This window comes from Salvelinus sp. IW2-2015, linkage group LG31, assembly GCF_002910315.2.
Source record: "Salvelinus sp. IW2-2015 linkage group LG31, ASM291031v2, whole genome shotgun sequence".
Lineage (NCBI taxonomy): Eukaryota > Metazoa > Chordata > Actinopteri > Salmoniformes > Salmonidae > Salvelinus > Salvelinus sp. IW2-2015.
The window spans coordinates 12,468,105-12,489,776 of NC_036870.1; the positions used below are offsets into that span (position 1 = coordinate 12,468,105).

Here is a 21,672-nt window from a genome sequence, read left to right on the forward strand (position 1 = left end):
TAAACTATTCTAAAACATCAGGTAGGAAACTCCATTAACCAAGTTATCTGCATCAACATTAAAACAAACTAGCCATCATTTTTTTACAAAATTATWATTTCTGTGATGGGTCTACATTGCCCCATGCTGTATCATAGTGTAAAAGTATTCAATTGTTTTTTTAATTTTTTACAGTTGACTAAAATCAGTGTAACTTTTTATTTAACAAAAATGACTACTGTACTTTGTATTGAGAGTATTAACATTTCATTACCTAAATGGTAATACTTTTGTTCAGTCTTGCCATTACTTACTTGATTTTACCATGACTTAATCCAAACACATCATTTTCATGAATTAGCCAGGGTGCTTTATTTTCCATTCAGGACTAAGCAGGAGCATAACTATTTTCCAACCCTTTAAAATAATGTTGTTGTTAAATGAACTGTTACAATGACAACAGTACATTCCATCTATTGRCTGAGTTTCATTGATATCGTYAAAGCTGCTGAGGTTAGYTTAAGTGATAGCTGATAGCATATCKCAAAAGTAAAAAGGTTCATCTCTCATAATGTGCTATTGGGTGAAAAATGCCAGCAAATAGAATTTGCTAGTGGTTTGTTAAAAGCAAGGAACAGATTTGACCAAAGCTGTGTCTGTCCATAGGCATATCATACTGAGAATACCACACCTCGCAGAGAGAGCGAGAGACAGATTGTGTGTGTGTGCAGGAGAGCGTTAGGCAGCTAAAGTTTAAACTACTGTGGTATGTGGTCAGCTTCTGTTCTGAAGGCTGCAGTCCTGCACCTGTCACACTTTCTCATATGTTACACAATCTGCAGTCTGTGCAGGATCAAACAACTCACAAGTGTCAAAAACAGTGAGCCTTCTCATTTTGGTCAGAGAAACAAGCTGTACAGAGTTCGTCAAYGTGCGTTTCAGATTGAGAATTGGAATCTATTTTTTCTAGCATTCAAGCAAAGRTTTTAAACATGTGTTCAAAAACATAGGCAGTGTTGGCACCAACAGTTCCAGGAAAATTGTAAATTAGATAAGAGGTAATGAAAGAGGTAATAAAATGAAAASAAAGAAAAAACCAAGACATTCATTTACAAATAATCCCTGAGGGTGAGACAGGATAGCTAAGAACACTTATTTCCAATGTGGTCCTCTGTGTAGGACAAAACCAGGACAKGGTCAGAATCTGTCGTTCTGCCCCTGAACAACCCACTGTTCCTAGGCCGTCATTGAAAATAAGAATTTGTTCTTAACTGACTTGCCTAGTTAAATAAAGGTAAAAAATAAAATAAAATACACAMGAAAAATGGGCCTATAAGCAGCCAATTAGCCTACACCACGATAAATATATCATCAATACAAAATTCAAGACTATTTCAGTCATTTTCCTATGTAGGCTTGTACACGTTTTCCCACGGAAGGGCTCCAACCTGACCTTTGAAAACATTTTAGCACTGGGACAGATTAATGACTAATGGGAGGCTTTTCAACAGTTGAATTACAATATAAAAGAAAGAGCTCTGTGCCGCACTATTGGCTCTGGGCACTTAGCAATTGCGGACACTGGCTCTTGCTTTATACACAAATACATACATAATAATCTGAACACTCTTATGCAATTTCTTCTTCAAAATATTATTGGATAATTGTATTTGGGCGTCTCCCAAACTGGATGTGGTCCAAAGTCGCATACTGGACCTCCTGTGGAACGATCAACACCAGGGAGTTCATTATAGGAACATTGTTTCTCATGGAATCAGAAATAGGTATAGCTGTTGCTGTTGCTTTAAATACAAAAATGCTTTAACACTTCATGTGGACTGAATTGMGGCAGCAATACTGCAAATGTAAACCAGGGTCTGATTTGTGACTATTCACASCATAGAAAGGATAGTCAGTCAATCTCAATCAATACATTCACAWTGAAGATAACTGAGTAATAATCTAAAACAATCATTCTAGGGGTGAGAGTAGGTTTAGCCTCAATTCATTAGAGTTTGTATACAAATATAATCCATATAAAAATGCCAATCTGTATTTACACAAACCACAAGGTATATCGCCAATAAGTACTGTAATTACACTATACTTACCAAGTAATACGCCAGTATGAGACATGAGAAATTTTCAGAGCATTATGTTCAGATCTTAACACTACAGCCAGGCACCACACCCTAATAGGGTATCCCCCCTTAATCATATCACAATAAACTTTTACCAGTTGAATGTGGACACAAATAAGGCTTTCTGTTTTACATCTTTTCTGAAATATTGTATACATATATGCAAATTAAGTGGTAACTCATTAAATATGCACATATTTGCATATCACGCAAATACATTTTTCTGGACACTGGATAAAGTCAGSCTAKATATTTTGGTTTCGTTTTGTTAGGACAATCCAGGACTGGACTTACACACAGCCGATTGTAGATGAAAGAAAGTATTTATCTTTCTATTTGTAAAATACTAAAGAAAGTGACATAAAATGCATTTTTGGTACATTTTTCAGAAGAAAATGTCATCTAGAATTAACATTTGACAACATACTAACAATCCGGAGAATATTTCTAATGATACAATTTGGTGAATGCAGATGCTTCTGAGGATGAGAAAAATGAGTTGGCGGGTAGGAAGAGTCTGACTTTTGAGAAATGGRATTTAAAGACAAGGTCACTGAAATTTAGACTACCAATTTAGACCCAATCACCCTCTTGCCCAGTTTGCAATATTCTCTGTGAAATGGGCTTTGAAATTATGTGTGATTCAATGTAGTGAGCTTTGCAATTATGGATGTATATGTCCATTAAAAAATGCGGTAGTATGATAAATTAATGAAAAAATAAATTATCAACTTTTTGACATTTTTACTTTTTGAAAATACTACTATTAATGGACCAAAATCCAAAYAAATACAGTACAGTTGAAGCTGGAAGTTTACATACCAAATACATTTAAACTCAGTTTTTCACAATTCCTGACATTTAATCCTAGTAAAAACTCCCTGCCTTAGTTCAGTTAGGATCAATGTGAAATGTGAAATGTCAGAATAATAGCAGAGAGAATTATTTATTTCAGCTTTTATTTCTTTCAGCACATTCCCAGTGGGTCAGAAGTTTACATACACTCAATTAGTATTTGGTAGCATTGCCTTTAAATTGGGTCAAACGTTTTGGGTAGCCTTCCACAAGCTTCCCACAATAAGTTGGGTAAATTTTGGCCCATTCCTCCTGACAGAGCTGGTGTAACGGAGTCAGGTTTGTAGGCCTCCTTGCTTGCACACGCTTTTTCAGTTCTGCCCACACATTTTCTATAGGCTTGAGGTCAGGGCTTTGTGAAGGCCACTCCAATACCTTGACTTTGTTGTCCTTAAGCCATTTTGCCACAACTTTGGAAGTATGCTTGGGGTTATTGTCCATTTGGAAGACCCACTTGCGACCAAGCTTTAAATTCCTGACTGATGTCTTGAGATGTTGCTTCAATATATCCACACAATTTTGGTCCTCGTGATGCCATCTATTTTGTGAAGTGGTGCCTCCTGCAGCAAAGCACCCCCACAACATGATGCTGCCACCCCCGTGCTTCACGGTTGGGATGTGTTCTTCTGCTTGCAAGCCTCCCCCTTTTTCCTCCTAACATAACGATGGTCATTATGGCCAAACAGTTCTATTTTTGTTTCATCAGACCAGAGGACATTTCTCCAAAAAGTACGAACTTTGTCCCCATGTGCAGTTGCAAACCGGAGTCTGGCTTTTTTATAGCGGTTTTGGAGCAGTGGCTTCTTCCTTGCTGAGRGGCCTTTCAGGTTATGTCGATATAGGACTCGTTTTACTGTGGATATAGATACTTTTGTACCTGTTTCCTCCAGCATCTTCACAAGGTCCTTTGCTGTTGTTCTGGGATTGATTTGCACTTTGCGTGGTCCCATGGTGTTTATACTTGCATACTATTGTTTGTACAGATCAAAGTGGTACCTTCAGGCGATTTGGAAATTMCCCCAAGGATGAACCAGACTTGTGGCGGTCTACAATTTTTTTCTGAGGTCTTGGCTGATTTCTTCTGATTTTCCCATGATGTCAAGCAAAGAGGCACTGAGTTTGAAGGTAGGCCTTGAAATACTTCCACAGGTACACCTCCAATTGACTCAAATTATGTCAATAAGCCTATCAGAAGCTTCTAAAGCCATGACATCATTTTCTGGAATTTTCCAAGCTGTTTAAAGGCACAGTTAACTTAGTGTATGTAAACTTCTGACCCACTGGAATTGTGATACAGTGAATTATAAGTGAAATAATCTGTCTGTAAACAATTGTTGGAAAAATGACTTGTGTCATGCACAAAGTAGATGTTCTAACTGACTTGCCAAAACTATGGTTTGTTAACAAGAAATTTCTGGAGTGGTTGAAAAACACCTGCCAAAACTATGGTTTGTAAACTTCCGACTTCAACTGTACATGCAAAAATGTAWTTTTATCCTGTGGTGCCTGGCCTTACAGTGTTTTTTTCAATTTGGATACACTATGGGCCAGTTTCCCAGACACATATTAAGCCTACTTCCGGACTAAAAAACAATCTCCATAGAAAATGTTTTTAAGTCAAGGACTATTGGCTTAGTCGATGTCCAGGATTGGAAACTGGCCCCAAGAGTTAAGTTGGGCTGAAATGGTGATTTAAAAGTTCTACCTGAGAAAATCTGATAGCACGGCAATGGATTATAAAAGTATGCAACATAAAAAACATTTGGCACCTTCACCAAAAATTCTAAACCAAATACAATAGCTACTTACCGAGACGGATGATCTAACTGCCTTTCTTGCTTCTCCAAGTCTCCCTGCAAACGTTACAAGTCAGATCATGACAAACACCAATACAGCCATGACATCCCCGATAAACTAGTGTACTTCAAAACGTTTTGGAATCCTTCAATCAACCAACCTTGCATACTCCATCAAGAGATGCTGTGAGAACTAACGGTGTCTCAAAGTGCGCCAATGGCACCCCATTTACTTCTCTATGAAATATTTTGATCTCATCTCTCACACTCAAATGTAAAACAGAGTCCCCTAAAAAATGTCCCAACTCCTCATTCACAGCAGAAATTTGGGGAACAAAAAAAATGTAAGCTCATTTATTCAATCTATTTCAACTGAATAGTTAAAAAGATAGTGAAAACGCAAAAACATTTTCGCCCACTAAATACCACCAAGCTGATAAAAGCTGTTTTAAAATCCTTCTAATCCTAAATTAGAAATATTAGAACATTTTACCAGATTGATGCTGCCTGCTCTCTGTGCCTGTGCCTCTTTGTCTGAAATTGAAACAGAGTATTTCACATTAGCACTCCAGCYATCACTGACTTCTCAAATTAAATGTTAGATTAACAGTCAGACACAAACCTTGTATCCGCATCAGTAACCACAGGATGTCCTATAGGAAAAAGCAATAAAAACGCCACATTTAAAATCCAAGTTGAAGGATACATTATGAATCAATGATAATGTTCTTTGCCATTTGTTCAAATTCACTCTATGATCTGATCTCAAAAGCAGAGGGAGTAAACTGTACAACTAAGGAAGAACTACTAAAATTGCATATTTCCAAAATTCCTATTTCTGACATTGTTGTAGAGTGAATGAAGATACAGTAACTACGTCGTTTGTGACTTTGGCTCAGTTTCTCTGCTTTTAAGACTGAGTTCTTCTTTGTCAATGTTGAAATAATTGTCAGTCAGGAGGGGGTAGGTGTATTACAGCTGCAGTTCAGCTGTAGTCAAATCAAAACTGCAAAGGCAGAACTGTCTATATGCCGCAGACACTTGACATAACGATCTCTATAACCATCACAGAAAGCCCAAGGAACAAAGACAAGAATAATCTTTCTTAACTTTCCTGTGCAAGAGAAAATATACAGTAGATATCCTTTTGCATTCCATTTGCTCAGAAAAGGACATTATGGAATAGAATCGTCACCCCCACATTTGGTCACCTATTATATAGGTAGTAAAAACAGACCCTTTACCTATATCTTAGTTTGACGACTGAACTGGCCTACTTACACACCTAGCCATGACCATAGGCATCACGTCATACCCCTAATGTTTTTGAGGAGGCACTGATCATTTACATAATAAGCTACATCTTGTACATTTGTATCCTACAAATTGATTAAATTGATGGGGCATGTACCTTCCTCGGTTTCAATGGTTATAATGCCTCTGCTGAGGACAATGACATTCAGTACTTTGTCTTCCACAAGGTAATTTGGTATTTGTTTCATACAGTTTTGTCCAATTATTGATTAGTTGTAACTTACCACGGTACCGACACACAGCGACAGTGACAGCCACTATAATGGTGAGGAGAGCAGCTGCAGATATCCAATACAGCACCATTGTGCACATGCCAGTGGAATCTGTGGTGTAGGTCATAAATACATGTAAGAAAGAATACACAATGTACATTGTAAATGAGAAGTTGATAAGAGAACAACGTTGAAATCGGAAAAGGAAAATCATCACAAACTCTGTCACATTGGAAAAATATATAACTAAGTACAAGTGATAACTGCTATTATTGAAATATAAATGATTAGGGTGGGGACACACTCTCACACAATATGATGTAATATAAAACATGTGTTTTACAGTGTATGTGTATTGCCCTTTATGTGAAACTATAATTGAGCCTTTCCTGTAGTATAATATGCTCATCCTCACCATCCTCAGATTTTCTCATATCTTTGTAAGAAAAGTTAATAGGCTACTATTGATTAGAAATGCTTCTGATTTAGGATGATGGATGGCTTTTTGCAGAGGAGACTGTTGAAATTAACAGAAAAAGTGAGTATTTGAGATACACTGATGCAATTACCATTGCGCTTTATCAGGGTTTTGTTGATAGAATTTCCCTCAAACTCCACCACACACGTACACTGAACCCCTCTGTCCCACTCCTCTGCCTGGACTAGAATCTGGTTCATAGTGAACTCTGTGGCTGAATCACTGTTGTCTATCCAAGTGGACGAAGTTAGTCCACTGCACTCTCTCCCGTCTATGAGCCAGAACACGTGGACCTGAGATGGGACCACTTTCAACACCAAACACAGCAGAGGTATGAAGGACTCTGCTGTGTTGTATAGAGTCGTCAACACAACAGACCCGTCACCGTCCGATGGAGAGAGGAGTTTGATGGCTGGGGGTTCAGTGATGTTCTGTGTTCTCTCTCTCTCTGGGGAAAAGATTGTCAGAATTGTAAACAATTAAATGACTTGTTAAAATGATCTACAGGTTGTTCAACATAGCRTACACTCTGAATGCACGATTCTTCATTTTCGACCATACAGGCAACCTCATTCAATATGTTCAAAGGGTACAGAAATTCTATGCTATATTTACAATTGGCTATTTAGATTTTTTGACCACAAGATTTATTTTTGTAAGTGTATATTTACATGTTTTAACACATCTGTGTATTTTTTTATCAGTCAACTTTGTGAATGAAAATACCAGACATTCAATTTACCTGTCACAACAACTCTAGAACCATTGCCCGTGTGGATCGTGTCGGATTGAACAGCTGAACAATAGTACATTCCTGAGTCGCTCACTGTTGCGTTGGTGATTGTAGCAGAACATAGTTTGTCCTGTTTCCCTTCTCCATCCTCAGAGTTGTTATCAATCTTTAAGTTTGCAATCTTAATCAGTGTTCCAGTCCTGGGGTCTACTTTCATCCAATTCACAGAGTAGCAGTAGGTGATAAGCTCAACCAAATAGCATTTCAAGGTCACTGTATCACCAGCCTTCACCATCACCCTCCCTGGCGTCTGGGCGATAATGGATGTGTGTGTAGCTAAAAACAGAAATGGGAATAACAAGAATATAACATATACTTCAACTAATTCCTGTTAGCATGTTTGGTGAATTTTCATAACTTTGTTTTTCTGAATACCAAGCGTGGATGTCAAACAGAGAAAAAAAAGTTACTCTCTGTCCACATATAAAAAGATTTAGAAACTTTTATAGGCCTGCTTTGTCTAACCTAAGATGTGAATTATCTTGAAATTGCTAGATTATAAAATGAACTAGCCCGCATTACAGCCAGGATACAGATTCATTGACATGATCAACATTTATTCTCACACAAGTTTATTAAAAAGTTATAATTTACTAGAATACTGTGGTTAAGGGCTTATTTATTGCAATAAATGAATGTATTCATAGTGATGATGAAACATAGGCTAAACCCCTTACTACCATTATTAGTTTTCCTAAATAAATGTACCTTTCCTACATTTATTCTCGACACATTGACAAAGTGTGCAGAATAGAGAGTCATACTTGCCTTTCAAAACATAGCTCCAGCACAGCAGAAGTATCAGGGGCCCTGGCATTTTAGATTCACGGAATTTGAAGGGCATCATCTCTTTGAGTCCGTTCAGCCACCTTGACGAGATGAAGGTGTCTCGCACATAGCCCTGCTACGTCGCAGAAAGCGAGACTGACAACATCTCACCGGAAATGAACATATAAAGTGTCCTGCGTTATAACTCAAACTGTGAGCAAGGAAAGATAGGTAATATTCCAGCAAAGGCCTCTACAACAAAAAACTTAGAATAAATGCAAAATTGAGAAGATTGCACCGACTGAATGCAACGAAGATAAATTTAAGAATTTACTCACAAAAGAACTGACTATTTTCGACAATTACAGCTAGGCTATATTGGGATGAATGAATAAACATGATGACATCAAGGATGATTTGTTTTAATCAATTCACGTCCGTGATCTATAACCCCAGTTTGTACAAAAAGTAATAAAATACGTAATTTTGAACAAAAAAAGAATGTAAGAAGAATGTAACTCACTCTGTAAGAATATAGCCTATTAGGCTATTGGCCTGGTTCTCTGTAAAGTAGTAGGCCAATTAACTTTTCAGAATTCTACTTGAAATTGGCTTAATTCAATATTATTATTAGGCTACGTTAGCTATTTTATCATTATCATTATTATAATAATTGTTTATCTTACCGGTAATCATCGTTAGCCAATTAAACAATACATCACTAAAAACGTTAGGCCTGTATTCTATAGATATATTATTATAATTGTTAACATTGCCTAATTATCTGAACATAATATAATTCATAACGTCTGTTGAGATTCTGCCATGTGATGTGTGCCTTATCTCTATTTATGGCGCTGGATTCTACTAATGATGGATTCCAAGCCAAAGTCAATTTACATGTTGGTATAAACTTGCATTACTGGCTGTTTTAATTCCAGAAGGGAAAGTAGAACAAGTGGATAAGAGAAACATTAGATAGGCCTACATTCAAATACAGACGGTTCAGTGTTACATCATGCTTTTTTTGGTATTATATAACAAAACAACAATTGTAATGTTTAATTTGAACACTAAATAGGCTAGTTCATATTCAAGTGGGGGGGGACAAACATTTTAGGTATATTGCTAAAAACTAAGACCATACAGATTGATATAAATGTATATTCGTAAACTCCTGCCATTTATTCTAACGTTGCTCACCTTGATCTAACCTCAAAGGGCGCAAGCGATGTTGCAACCGAGCGAGGAAAAATAGCTTGAGGCGGCGCCTACACAAACTACCTATTTACCATTGGGGTTTCTAGACCACTAAGCTCATGGAAACTCTGAGATACTGCTGACATTGCTGAACAAGACAGTCTAAACATATTCCCGGAAATCGACAAAGAGGTTTGATGAAATGACAATAAAATGTTTTAGGCTAAAACATGTGAGATTATAGGTCTGAGTAAAGGGAGCATTTTGTCTTCGTGGTAAAGGCAAAGGCGGCCTGTTGATGGAGCTAAATGCGTTGATGTTGCATTCGTGCATAAAAATCCACTTTTCTGTCTTGGTTAAAAATATCAGCATTTCTAACACAATTYTGAGTTAGAGGCTTTCAAGAGGTAATATTATGCATGAAGTCTMTGATGCAGTGTTTGACTGAATCTGATGCTGAACTGTGAACTCCATATGTTCCCATAACATTCACAGAGATGCTTCTTGTTGTTAGTAAATTTATTAAAATAAAACATATGGACTTACAATGATTGGGAGTGAACTTGTAGATACAATGCCCTCCTTAATGATTTGGACAGTAAAGTATTTTTTATTTTCTTTTGGCTCTATACTTCAAAAGTTCATCCATATTGTGTGAACCATTTAGAAATTACAGCACTTTTTGTACATAAAAAGTATTTGGACACATTCACTTGTATTTGTATTAAAACAATTAAAAGTTAAGTATTTGCCCCATATTCATAGCACACGATGACTACATCGAGATTGTGACTACAAATCGTGAATAATGATGAGTGAGAAAGTTACAGATGCACAAATACCATAGGAGAAGGGTTAGCTAACATACTAAGGACCTGCAAAGTAGCTAAAATGTTGTAAGTAGTTGAAAAGTTGCTAACTAGCTCAAATGCTAAAGTTGTCCATGATGAGATTCGAATTCACAACCTTTGGGCTACTAGACATTCACGTTACTTTCGTTTTTGCGTTAAGCAACCATCCGTCTTAAGTAACCATACCAAACATAACATATTATACTAAATCAAGTTCTCGGATTTACGGATTTACGTACAAAATAATACGAAATGCTCTGGGACCAGGTTCCCCCTGTTATCGTAATGGTGAGAGGATATCATATCTTGGGGGTATGAAATTTGTGCATTGGTAACTTTCTCACTCATCATTATTCACGATTCATTCAGGATTATCCCTAATCAGTAGCATCCACATTAATGTAGAAGTGTTTAGAAACATATTCTTATTTATAATAAAAGTGACTCCAAAATGACACATAATATTATTTTCCATTTATTTGTAATGCGAACGAAATAATCTGAAACAAGTCCAAAACAAACAGCAAATGTATCCAAAAGAATTGTAGAGTCACAATCTTGATGTAGTCATTGCGTGTTATGAATATGSGACCAAATACTTAACTTTTTACAACTTTAATACACATTTGTCCCAACACTTTTTCGCCCATAAAATGTGGGGACTATGTACAGAAATTGCTGTAGTTTTTAAACGGTTGCAAGCGCCATGCTCTACCAACTAAACTATATGGGACAATTTAATGCAATAAAGACCCACAATGGCCACAAACAAGTGCGTTCGAACTCCAATGCGCGCACGCCCTCTTTTGGTAAACATTTATGCTATGCACGCAGGTTAGGCCACCATTTGCCTTGACTCTCGAGTCGCAGAGAGTCGGGAAGACACTGCCATGACTTAGCCTATCAAATACAAATTATAAACGTATAAATTAACAGCCTGGTACATGGTATTTACTTTTAGATTGTAATAATTGCTTGAGTTTGCAGACCTAGTGAATACTGTGTTATGGCAACATGCACCGTTTATTTATCCTGTCAGATAAGATGTAGGCTATAGACCAATATATGTAGGTGCTGTCAATACACTCACCTATCATTTTGTATATTTGGAAACTGTGCTAAGTCCTGCAGAGGCTTGAAACATTGCCATTCGRGCAAAGAGGTGTTCCAAGGTAGCTGCTAAGACTCAAATCTTAGGCTATTTTCCATTATTATCCATCTTACCAGCTCCTTTCCTTGCTGTGTTCATGACCTACCTATTGAGATATGGGAAGTAAAGCTGCAGGGTACATTGTTAAATACATTTTGGTATTGTCAACTACCAAGGTAAAATGTGTTTTATATTGGACATTCGCAGAGCAGTGCGTGGGTAAAATCACTTGGGACGCCAAGACCTCCCCAAAAAACATATTAAAGCCATTATGTGGTAATTATGTTGTTTGCTCCGTAACCTGTTAATTCATATGCCTTGCGGCCCTGATATATAGGCCTAAAGGCAGAGACAATAAGAAGACAGTGGCAGAAAAAATTCAATCACACCTTTGTTTTATCACAAAATCGGATAGCAGCCTCTGACCAATGAAGTCCATTAAGCATATTAAATGTACAGTAACAGGCAGTTACATGACCTACAGCATGGTCAAGCAAGTTAATGTTTCCGTCATTTTCGGACCACTAAACGACTACTGATTTAGAACCACAGAGAGTTACCGCAAGTCGCAAAGAAAACAGGTGCTGCCTCCACTATTCCAACACCATTTCAAKTTCAACATTTCAACATCATCAAATCACCTCTGCTTAGTCTAATACAGTCACAACTAAAAGATACCAATAACAATTTAGTACAATCAACGTAAGCTAAATATGATGTGGCTGTCCATGGTTCTGATTTCTGTGCGCGTTCGTGCAAGTAGAAAAATGTGATGACTCACCCTACTTGTAGAGAAACACCAATGCAATCCTCTCTTTCGTGCTGACAAAACGGTCGATAACTCTGTCATACAGTACATGCTTTTATTTTTGTTGTTGTCTTAGGCTACCTGGCTAAAAGCTTGCTCGCTAGCCTAACTTCCATTCATGGGCAATGTTAGCAAGTTAACAMTAGCCTTCTARATCTAGCTACATATTGAACGTCCATCCTCRCAGGCCAGGGGCACAACAATATATGAATTAATGGTTGGATCAGAATCGCTGTTATAATCATTGTCCTGTATGGAGAATTAAGTAAAACCACAAGTCCAAATCCCTATCTCCATCCATGGCTAATTTAGGAAAGGGACAATTTTAGCTAGCTGGCTAGCTAGCCACTGGAGGACAACAACACAACGAGTTGCAACAATTTAAGTTGTTTCTGTCAATGAGGTATGCTCTCAATAGGAGTGCCACCAAATCCACACTGGCTTCCCTTGACACTTTTTTTGTTGGTGCGCCTGGACCATTCACAGTTGAGCTCGCTAAGTTTAGCTCAACGCTGATTGGTTTCCCTTGCCTTTAACGCTATGGGAGGCAGCAATGTCATACTCGTTTTGGACCAGACAGCATCATAGACGGCCTACACCTACAGAGACAGAGGGGCGCTGTTTCGCTCGCTCGGATGCTTTCTCCTGTGAGATACATTCAGTCGCTTGCGAATTGAAGGYGAATTATAAAAACACAGAAACGAAAGATCAATTATTTAGTTTTTGGTCCATTTTTTCTTGGGGGGGTTCTCAGCGGTGATACAGCGAGATATGTTTTAGAAGTTGTTAAACTGCCTCTAAATTGCCGCTGGCATAGGCATGCAACGCCCATCTGTCTATCAAATATAGCGTCTGAGGTGGCAAATTGGTTTAAATGACACGATGAAAAAAATGATGGTTTGTTATAGTAAGCGTTTCTCTTGTTCCTTCCTTAATGACCTTCCTTATACCGGCCCAACAAGAAGGCTGAGGGAAGAGCATTTTCGAATTTTCACCCGAGAATTGCCAGAAACCGTTCTGTGGAGGGTGCAAGATCAAGTAGTGACCAGGTAAAACGGATTGTTGATCTACATGTCTGCACATGTAATGAACTCTGAGGTGCAGGGTTGTAGTCAGATGTTGTGGGTTAATGGATCCTGTGCTGTGTAAGTTCAGTTTTGTTTCATATCCAGCATATATCAAACAAATGATTGGATAAAAAATMTAACTTTTTCCAGGTAATTTATTTACATGTTATAGGCTACAATCATCCAGGTATCATCAGGGTGGTTTTGACTGCAAGGTATGTGTGAAGAGCCTACCCAATGGTTTTAACTTGCATAGGCCAAAAGGATGTTTTACAAAAACCGTGTAATTAATAGCTTAGGATATTAAATGTTTTTCTGTAATTTTATGGATATCATGTGGCCATCTTAGTTTCTGGTTTTGTTCAATTCAATTTGGCTAGGCCTAATTATTCCAAATTATAAACCTGGTGGTTTGAGCCCTGAATGCTGATGGGTGGTTCGAGCCCTGAATTGGCTGAAAGCTGTGGTATATCAGACCATATACCATGGGTATGACAAAAAAAGTWATATTTACTGGTCTAATTACGTTGATAACCAGTTAATAATAGCGATAAGGCACCTCAGGGGTTTGTGGTAGACTATATGGCCAATATACCACAGCTAKGGATTGTATCCAGGGTTGCGTTGTGRGTAAGAACAGCCATCAGCCGTGGTACATTGGCCATAAACCACACCTCCTCGGGCCTTATAGCTTAATTATTCACTGGGTGGGTGGAGCCKTGAATCCTGATTGGCTGACAGCCGTGGTATATCAGACTGTATATACTACGGGTATGACAACATTTATTTRTACTGCTCTAATTACGTTGATAACCAGTTTATAATAGCAATAAGGCACCTTGGGGGTTTGTGGTATATGGCCAATATACCACAGCTAAGGGCTGTGCCTAAGATCAGCCCTTAGCCGTGGTATATTGGCCATATACCACACCCCCTCGTGCCATATTGCTTATATATATACTACAGTAGACGTATTATAATCAGCATTGTTATTTACAAAAACCTGGATATGTGGAACAAACATAGGGTCAAGTAATATGTCTGCCAGAATGCTRTGCTGAAGTTAGTAGTGGATGATGCCAGTAAAAGCCAGAATGGGCTTTAAGTTGACAAAGGCATTGAGAAAAATGTGTTAACATTAATTGTAATGAAGGGAAAATGTAATGATGTGACCACAAGCAACATAGTGGATTTGTCTGTATAGCCTATAATATTGTGTTATCAGCAGCAGAGGACAATACAATCTTTGGTTACCGGTTTCCTCCTATAGATGGCGCCTGTTGATCACCAGAGATAGTCTACGGTAATCTGTTGATCAACGGTGTGTTCACTTTGCTGAGAGGGGGCCATACAATTATATGGGAGGAGGCAGGCCAGGCAGACAGGCGMTTTTTCACTGGGAGCTCCAAGAGCAAATGTTTACGGTCAGCGGTTTCCTTTTGTGGGCACGACTTATTTCGTTCGGAAGCGAGAGCAGAGCTTGCTACCTGAGCGGCGTAAACTACTACACCAATCCGATCCAGCCTACCTGAACGCAAGGGTGCGCTGGATAGAAAAACACTGGGAGAAGACGCGCATAAACGCATTCCGTGAAGATACCTTGTTCTCTGCCATGTKGGTAAGAACGCTGTGTCGAGTAGGCACTTTTAGTAGGCWTTTTCAATTTGTTTGCAGTAAAGTACGTTAGATAGGCTAGCTATGTACTTTAAATTAGTACATTTCAACCAGCACAACCACTTAACGTTGTTAGCCAGAACATTATTGCTAGTTTAGCTTTTTGTTCTGTGAGTGTTTTGATTGTAAACAGCCCATGTTACAGCCAGCATAACGTTACTCTCGTGGTAGCCTTCATATGTTTCTCGAATTTGCATTGTAAATGGCAACGGAACAAAACAACATTTGTGATAATACACGTTTGTAATTTTGCAAACGATTCTTAATGCCTTTTGCGCCCTGGGTGTTGTAAACCGAGAGAAAGCAACAATTATGGGATGAACTTTGGAAAACACGTGCTTGCCTCTGGCTGACTCGCGCTGTGGAATGTTTTGGGAGTGGAATGTGGGGATTGTTTTCCATTTGTCTTGTACTTTGTTATTTTACTGTTATGAAATTCAGTTGCAGCGTTCACTCTGGAATCCYATGTTTGTGGGTGTCGAATAATATCAGCAGTGCAATAATAAGCTATATTCACTAGTTCATAACCTTTGACTTGGTTGTCTGTCTGTGTTTGCCCAGCGAAGTTGGCCAAACAAACTCATACAGCTTGGTGAAACTTTTCAGTTGTTGATATACTGACCAACCGTATCAGACCTAAACCACTCATTAACTACTGCAGTCTGTTCGTTTTCAATCAATACATTTACATTTAAGTCATTTAGCAGACGCTCTTATCCAGAGCGACTTACAAATTGGTGCATTCACCTTATGATATCCAATCATGCGCAGTTAGGCCGACTAACCTGTGCCCCCGTACATTGATTCTGTATCGGTACCCCCTGTATATAGCCTCACTTCTGTTATTTTACAGCTGCTCTTTAATTATTTTAATGTAATTTTAAACTTTTTTTTTTTTTACTTAACTTATTTTTCTTAAACGTATTGTTGGTTAAGGGCTTGTAAGTGAACATTTCACTGTAAGATCTACACCTGTTGTATTTGACAAATATAAATCTATTTATTTGACTGGGTCAATAACATCTTAAAGATGTAGGTTAGGATTGTCTATGCGCTCTCAAACGTGAGTCTACCTCCTGATTCCATTGTCACTGCTGCTTGGAGATGGAGAATACCCGTGCAATATATAGACTAACCCATGAAATGGCTACTTTTGTGTTACAAAGTGATTTTAATGCCTTTTTGTTATTCTGTGACAGATCTAATGCCAACGGAAAGCCATGCTTGGCTGCAAATATGAAGGAAGTCATTGACGGACTGTTGTCTTTGTGGCAAAGGGATGGAGAGGGAGGGTTGTCTTGCTCTTACCCACTCAGATGGAAAATTGGATAGATGGTTGAAGTGTGCATCAGTGGCGCACAAACTATTTATTCTGTCTAGGGTTGGGTGGTATCCAGATTTTCATAGTTATACCGCTTCTGTACCATACCAGGATATACTGTATTACCGAATGTGCACACAAGGGGTGCTATTTCACAAAACAAAACAATTGGACACACACACACAGAGACAAAGGCATGAGGGGATTGAATGTCTCTGCTGTAACCAAGAAGCTTGATCTTGACATCTAGCCTCTTAACTAGCAAGTTAGCAAACCAAATGCATAGCTGGAGCCCTGAGCTGGATATCATTTATTTGACACATTTTATATATGCCACATGATCAAAAGTTCTTGCTCTTCGAACATCTCATTCCAAAATCATGGGCATTAATATGGAGTTGGTCCCCTCCCTTTGCTGCTATAACAACCTCCACTCTTCTGGGAAGGCTTTCCATTAGATGTTGGAACATTGCTGCGGGGACTTGCTTCCATTCAGTCACGAGCATTAGTGAGGTCGTGCACTGATGTTGGGTGATTAGGCCTGGTTTGCAGTCAGCGTTCCAATTCATCCCAAAGGTGTTCGATGGGGTTGAGGTCAAGGCTCTGTGKAGGCCAGTCAAGTTCTTCCACACTGATCTTGACAAACAATTTCTGTATGGACCTTGCTTTGTACACYGAGGCATTGTCATGCTGAAACAGGAAAGGTCCTTCACCAAACTGTTGCCATAAAGTTGGAAGCACAGAATTGTCTAGAATGTCATTGTATGCTGTAGCATTAAGATTTACCTTCACTGGAACTTAGGGGCCTAGCCCGAACCAAGAAAAACACCCCCAGACCATTATTTATCCTCCACCAAACTTTACAGTTGGCACTATGCGTTGGGGCAGGTAGCGTTCTCCTGGTATCCGCCAAACCCAGATTTGTTGGTTGGACTGCCAGATGGATTTATCATGCCAGAGAGTGCGTTTCCACTGCTCCAAAGTCCAATGACTGCGAGCTTTACACCACTCCAGCCGACACTTGGCATTGCACATGGTGATCGGCTGCTCGTGCATGGAAACCCGTTTCATYAAGCTCCCGACGAACAGTTGTTGTGCTGACATTGCTTCCAGAGGCAGTTTTGAACTCGGTAGTGAGTGTTTCAACTAAAGTCAGATGATTTTTAGGCACTTCAGAACTCGGGCGGTCTAGTTCCGTGAGCTTGGGTGGCCTACCACTTTGTGGCTGAGCTGTTGTTGCTCCTAGCTGTTTCCACTTCACAATAACAGCACTTACAGTTTACCGGGGCAGCTGTAGCAGGGCAGAAATTTGACGAACACATTTGTTGTAAAGTTGACGGTGACACATTGAGTCAATGAGCCCTTCAGTAAGGCCATTCTACTGCCAATGTTTGTCTATGGAGATTGCATGGCTGCGTGCGCGATTTTTAAATAACTGTCAGCAACGGGTGTGGCTGAAATAGCTGAATCCACTAATTTGAAGGTGTCTACATATTTATTACACACACTATATATATATATACAACATTTTTTACGGTATTGAAAATCATACCGTCTGTATTTTGAAAAAAGAATCGCCATATCGCTCAAGCCTCCTTCTGTCATTGGAGGAGGATCTCCACGGCTCTTGAAACCAAAGCCGGCACAGCACAATCATCTTGTTTGAAGTCAGCTTCAGCCTCTGGACATGCTGATGCTTTATAACCTGGCTGGTAGTTTGAAGTTGTCCAACCCTTTCGTCTGACAGTATTGTTCATAAATGGGGGGCTTTTCCCTCAGATCCTCATATCATGAGTCAGTGAGAAATATGTGAAAGCAGATGAAGGTGCGTGGTGGGCAGAAGTGCAGGTGTCTAGTGGTCTCTGTCTATTGAAGAGGCTTTGTATGCTTCGTTCGCACACTGGTGTCACCAGGCAGTCTCGGGGGGTGCTGTTGCAGCCTAGTTAATTGGCTTGTTCTTGGAAAAACACAGGTGTGCTCATTCACATGCACACACACACCGATACACGCAATTAGACATGTATATAAGCACACTCAACCTCAGCTAGACACGCATGAACGCATGCATACCCGCACACTCAACTAAAACCCAGAACCCCTCATCAGACCTGGTAATAGAGTGGTGAGGAAGAGGAGTCTGCTGTGTTTTTGCCATTTCTTTTCTGTATTCAGGTTCACGTAAACATAATTTGAAGCTTTGTTTTACTGTTGACAGTTACAGCTGATTACAGCAGTTACAGCTGATCGATATACATCCGTCATCTAATGTTTTCGTTTTTAAACTTTTCGCCGCCAGCTCCAGATATCAGGGCATAAAAAATATAACCTCTGTCCTTAATTAGCCTAGTGGGCATGTGCGCCCAGCTATATCCTGTGCCAAGCTTGTTTTCCCTGGCTGAACTAGCTGGCTAACTGAACTATGCTAGTTTTCGCCCTCATTGCTAAAGGTCATAAAAACTGCACCCTACACTTCAAAACTGTTGCTTGTTATAAAATCATGTAACCAAGAAATTCGCTGGAAAGAAACTTAAATGATTTATTTAAATAGTCATGACTGGTTTGAGGTATCTGTCGTAAGACAACGGCAGCGAAGGATATCATTGCTATTTAACACGGATCCAAGTTCGGGTTTGAGATCCATAGTTGTAAGGTTAGCTGGAAGTTTCTGTCTGTTCTTGGAACTGTGGCAACGGTTAGCCTCTTACCGCTTGGCTCGATGGGATATGTAGTGATTTTGCCAACACAGCCAGATATGTAAACAGTATTGTACACTTAACCTTTTTTAAACGCACTATCGTATTTGTTGCYGACTTTATTAGTTAATTGAGTAATCCAGGAATGGCACAAGTTAATTGACACGACCTTAATTGATATGAGGGTCTGCGGAGCTCCTCCTCCTCGCCATTCTATGCTCCGGGCTGGTCAGATCTGCTGTAGTCATGGCAACCCCACAGGCCTAGGGGATCAAAGCTTTTGCTGGAGATTTGCCTCGCTCTCTCTCTCTTTCTCTCTCTGTCCCGCTCTCTCGATGTCATATCTGTAGCCTGGCTTGGACAAAGACGAGTCTTCTCTTTCTTMTCTTCTCCTCTTTCTTTGCAGCTGGGGTTACCCCTACCACAATGAGTCCTTGTGATGTTTTCATATAACCCTAGTCCCCAATTTTGTCTCAGATTATACCCGGGCCAGAACTTTGATGGTTTTGACCCACACATTTTGACATTATAACCACATGAACGATTGTCGCGGTGGACTCAACTCACGTTGGTAATGAAGCAGTTCTCACACAGGAAAGCTTCGCTTCCGTTTGCTTTGTTTTTCCGCCTAATTCCTTTGTTTTGATGGCTCTGTTTTGCATCATTATCTTTTGACTGATTTGGGAAAGCTGCATACAAAATGTATTTTTATTTAAAGATAAAGTTCTGTCTAGCCCCAGTTCAGACTTACGCACCAAAGTAAACTTGTAAATTAGAATTCTACTGTGGAATGACAAGTATTTGAAGATTAATTTTGCCTCTGCTTATTAATTAAAGAAAATATTCACATAAAAAACAATTGTGCATCTCTGAGCGATTTTCTATAGATTCCAGCGGTCATTTCACGTTTTCATGTGCATCTGAGATATTGCCATTTAAGCAGGCAGAAATTCYTCCGGTATGACACAGCATTGCGATAAAGCCGCTCACTGCACTGGAAGTTAATAGGAATTACTACTTTACATCGCAAAAATGTCTATCATACATGTCAGATTTCAATACTGGCCAATGTCATAACGCATGAGGTTGTCTTCTCTCGAATGAGATATTGATACTTTTTTTGCAATATTCCTACCTTGAGAAATGTATCATTTAAGAGTATCACAAATGTATCACATTTCCCCTATTTGTCTGCCTCTTCAGTCCAGGGTGCATACATAAAGAGATATGAGGAATCATCTTTGTATCTGTGCCATTTATAGAATCTGTGACAGCAGGGGCAACGACATTGAGTACATTTTGGCTGAACRCCGACCCAGACCCACACACACACAATTGGCTGAACCCTCCTGATGACCTGGTTGGACATGACTCCACCAGGAGGGTTCAGCCAATGAAGTCAGAAGTCCCACCCAGTTGACAACATTAAAATGGTGCTGCCCATGCTAATTCTGCCTTTTGGCCACTAGAGGCCTATATCATTCTCCATGGGTACGTTGCATGGTGCCGTTGCGAAAACTCCACTCAGCGAGACACATCAATCTGCAGGTTGAACATATTGAGATTGTAGACCCCTAAATCGATAATGCAGTTTTTTTTATCTCTTTTTTTTTACAGCTAGCTAGATACTTCACTTGCTGGTATTGACTTTGATATTAATGTGTGTAGCTACGTTTGCGTGCTAGCTAGCCAGCCAGTCATAGAGCGAGCATTGCATTGTGGGTTTTGAAGTCAACTTGAGCTGCAGAAGATTTCCATAACGATTTTCACGTTGCTACCAACCTTATTATAATAACAAAATAAATAAAAAATTCTCACAATATTTAACGCTGTAAATGATAGGAACTAGTGGATTAGTTCTTTAAGCCCACCTCCCCCTTTCGTTTTAAAGGCACTCTGGCTACTGTCAGGGGCCTTGCTACTGTCTCTTCTCAGTCTTGCAGAATGAGGGTTTTATGCTGGAATTATATTGCCTGTAAAGTTATAACTCACCCTGAACAACTGGATCTTGCCATAGTCTACCCTAAGGTTTGGGGGTGGCTTTGGTCCAATCGTCTTTGGTCCAAATCGGATGATGGCTATTATATTTAAGGCAGGGTGGTATACCATATTTTACTATATACCGGTATTGTTGCACAGACGAGTTTGGATTTTTACTTTACCTCTTCAGTAAGGCCATTCTACTGCCAATGTTTGTCTATGGAGATTGCATGGCTGTGTGCTCGATTTTATACACCTGTCAGCAACGGGTCTGGCTGAAGTAGCCAAATCCAGTAATTTGAAGGGGTGACCACATATACACATACGTGTGTGTGTGTGTATAAACGCAACATGTAAAGTAGTGGTCCCAGGTTTAATGAGCTGAAAAAAAAGATCCCAGAAATGTTCCATTAGCACAAGCTTATTTCWAATTTTTTTTGGCACAAATTTGTAGACATCCCAGTTTTTCCACAAAACACAATGCCACAGATGTCTCAAGTTTTGAGGAAGCGTGCAATTGGCATGCTGACTGCAGGACTGTCCACCAAAGCAGTTTCCAGATAATGGAATGTTCATTTCTCTGGACTGCGGC

At 39.3% G+C, this 21,672-nt stretch overlaps 1 protein-coding gene and 1 pseudogene across 3 annotated transcripts; one reads left to right on the forward strand and one right to left on the reverse strand.

Moving 5' to 3' along the window:
* Positions 1-61: 61 nt before the first annotated feature.
* LOC111955593 (tyrosine-protein phosphatase non-receptor type substrate 1) lies at positions 62-20,313 on the reverse strand. Of its 3 annotated transcripts, none has more exons than XM_070436434.1 (9): positions 20,236-20,313; positions 8,337-8,469; positions 7,518-7,844; positions 6,867-7,223; positions 6,310-6,408; positions 5,394-5,424; positions 5,265-5,305; positions 4,785-4,828; positions 62-1,698 (listed from the first exon to the last, which is right to left on the reverse strand). In XM_070436434.1, the coding sequence occupies exons 2-9, from the start codon at positions 8,413-8,415 to the stop codon at positions 1,633-1,635; spliced, it is 1,044 nt and encodes a 347-aa protein (XP_070292535.1). In that variant the 5' UTR covers positions 8,416-8,469; positions 20,236-20,313; the 3' UTR covers positions 62-1,632. The 3 variants fall into 3 exon arrangements, with proteins under 3 accessions (XP_070292535.1, XP_070292534.1, XP_023831578.1); XM_070436433.1 differs by having other exon boundaries at positions 8,337-8,472; XM_023975810.2 differs by lacking the exon at positions 20,236-20,313 and having other exon boundaries at positions 8,337-14,683.
* LOC111955597 (semaphorin-4A-like) overlaps positions 14,789-21,672 on the forward strand; it is a 51,809-nt pseudogene continuing 44,925 nt past the window's right edge.

Excerpts from the sequence above, each read along its gene's own strand:
- LOC111955593 (XM_070436434.1), bottom strand. The coding sequence starts at position 8,415 with ATGATGCCCTTCAAATTCCGTGAATCTAAAATGCCAGGGCCCCTGATA. Across the intron at positions 6,409-6,866 it reads AACCCTGATAAAGCGCAATG|ATTCCACTGGCATGTGCACA; the intron begins GTAATTGCATCA and ends CCTACACCACAG. Across the intron at positions 1,699-4,784 it reads CAGTTAGATCATCCGTCTCG|GAGGTCCAGTATGCGACTTT; the intron begins GTAAGTAGCTAT and ends ATCGTTCCACAG.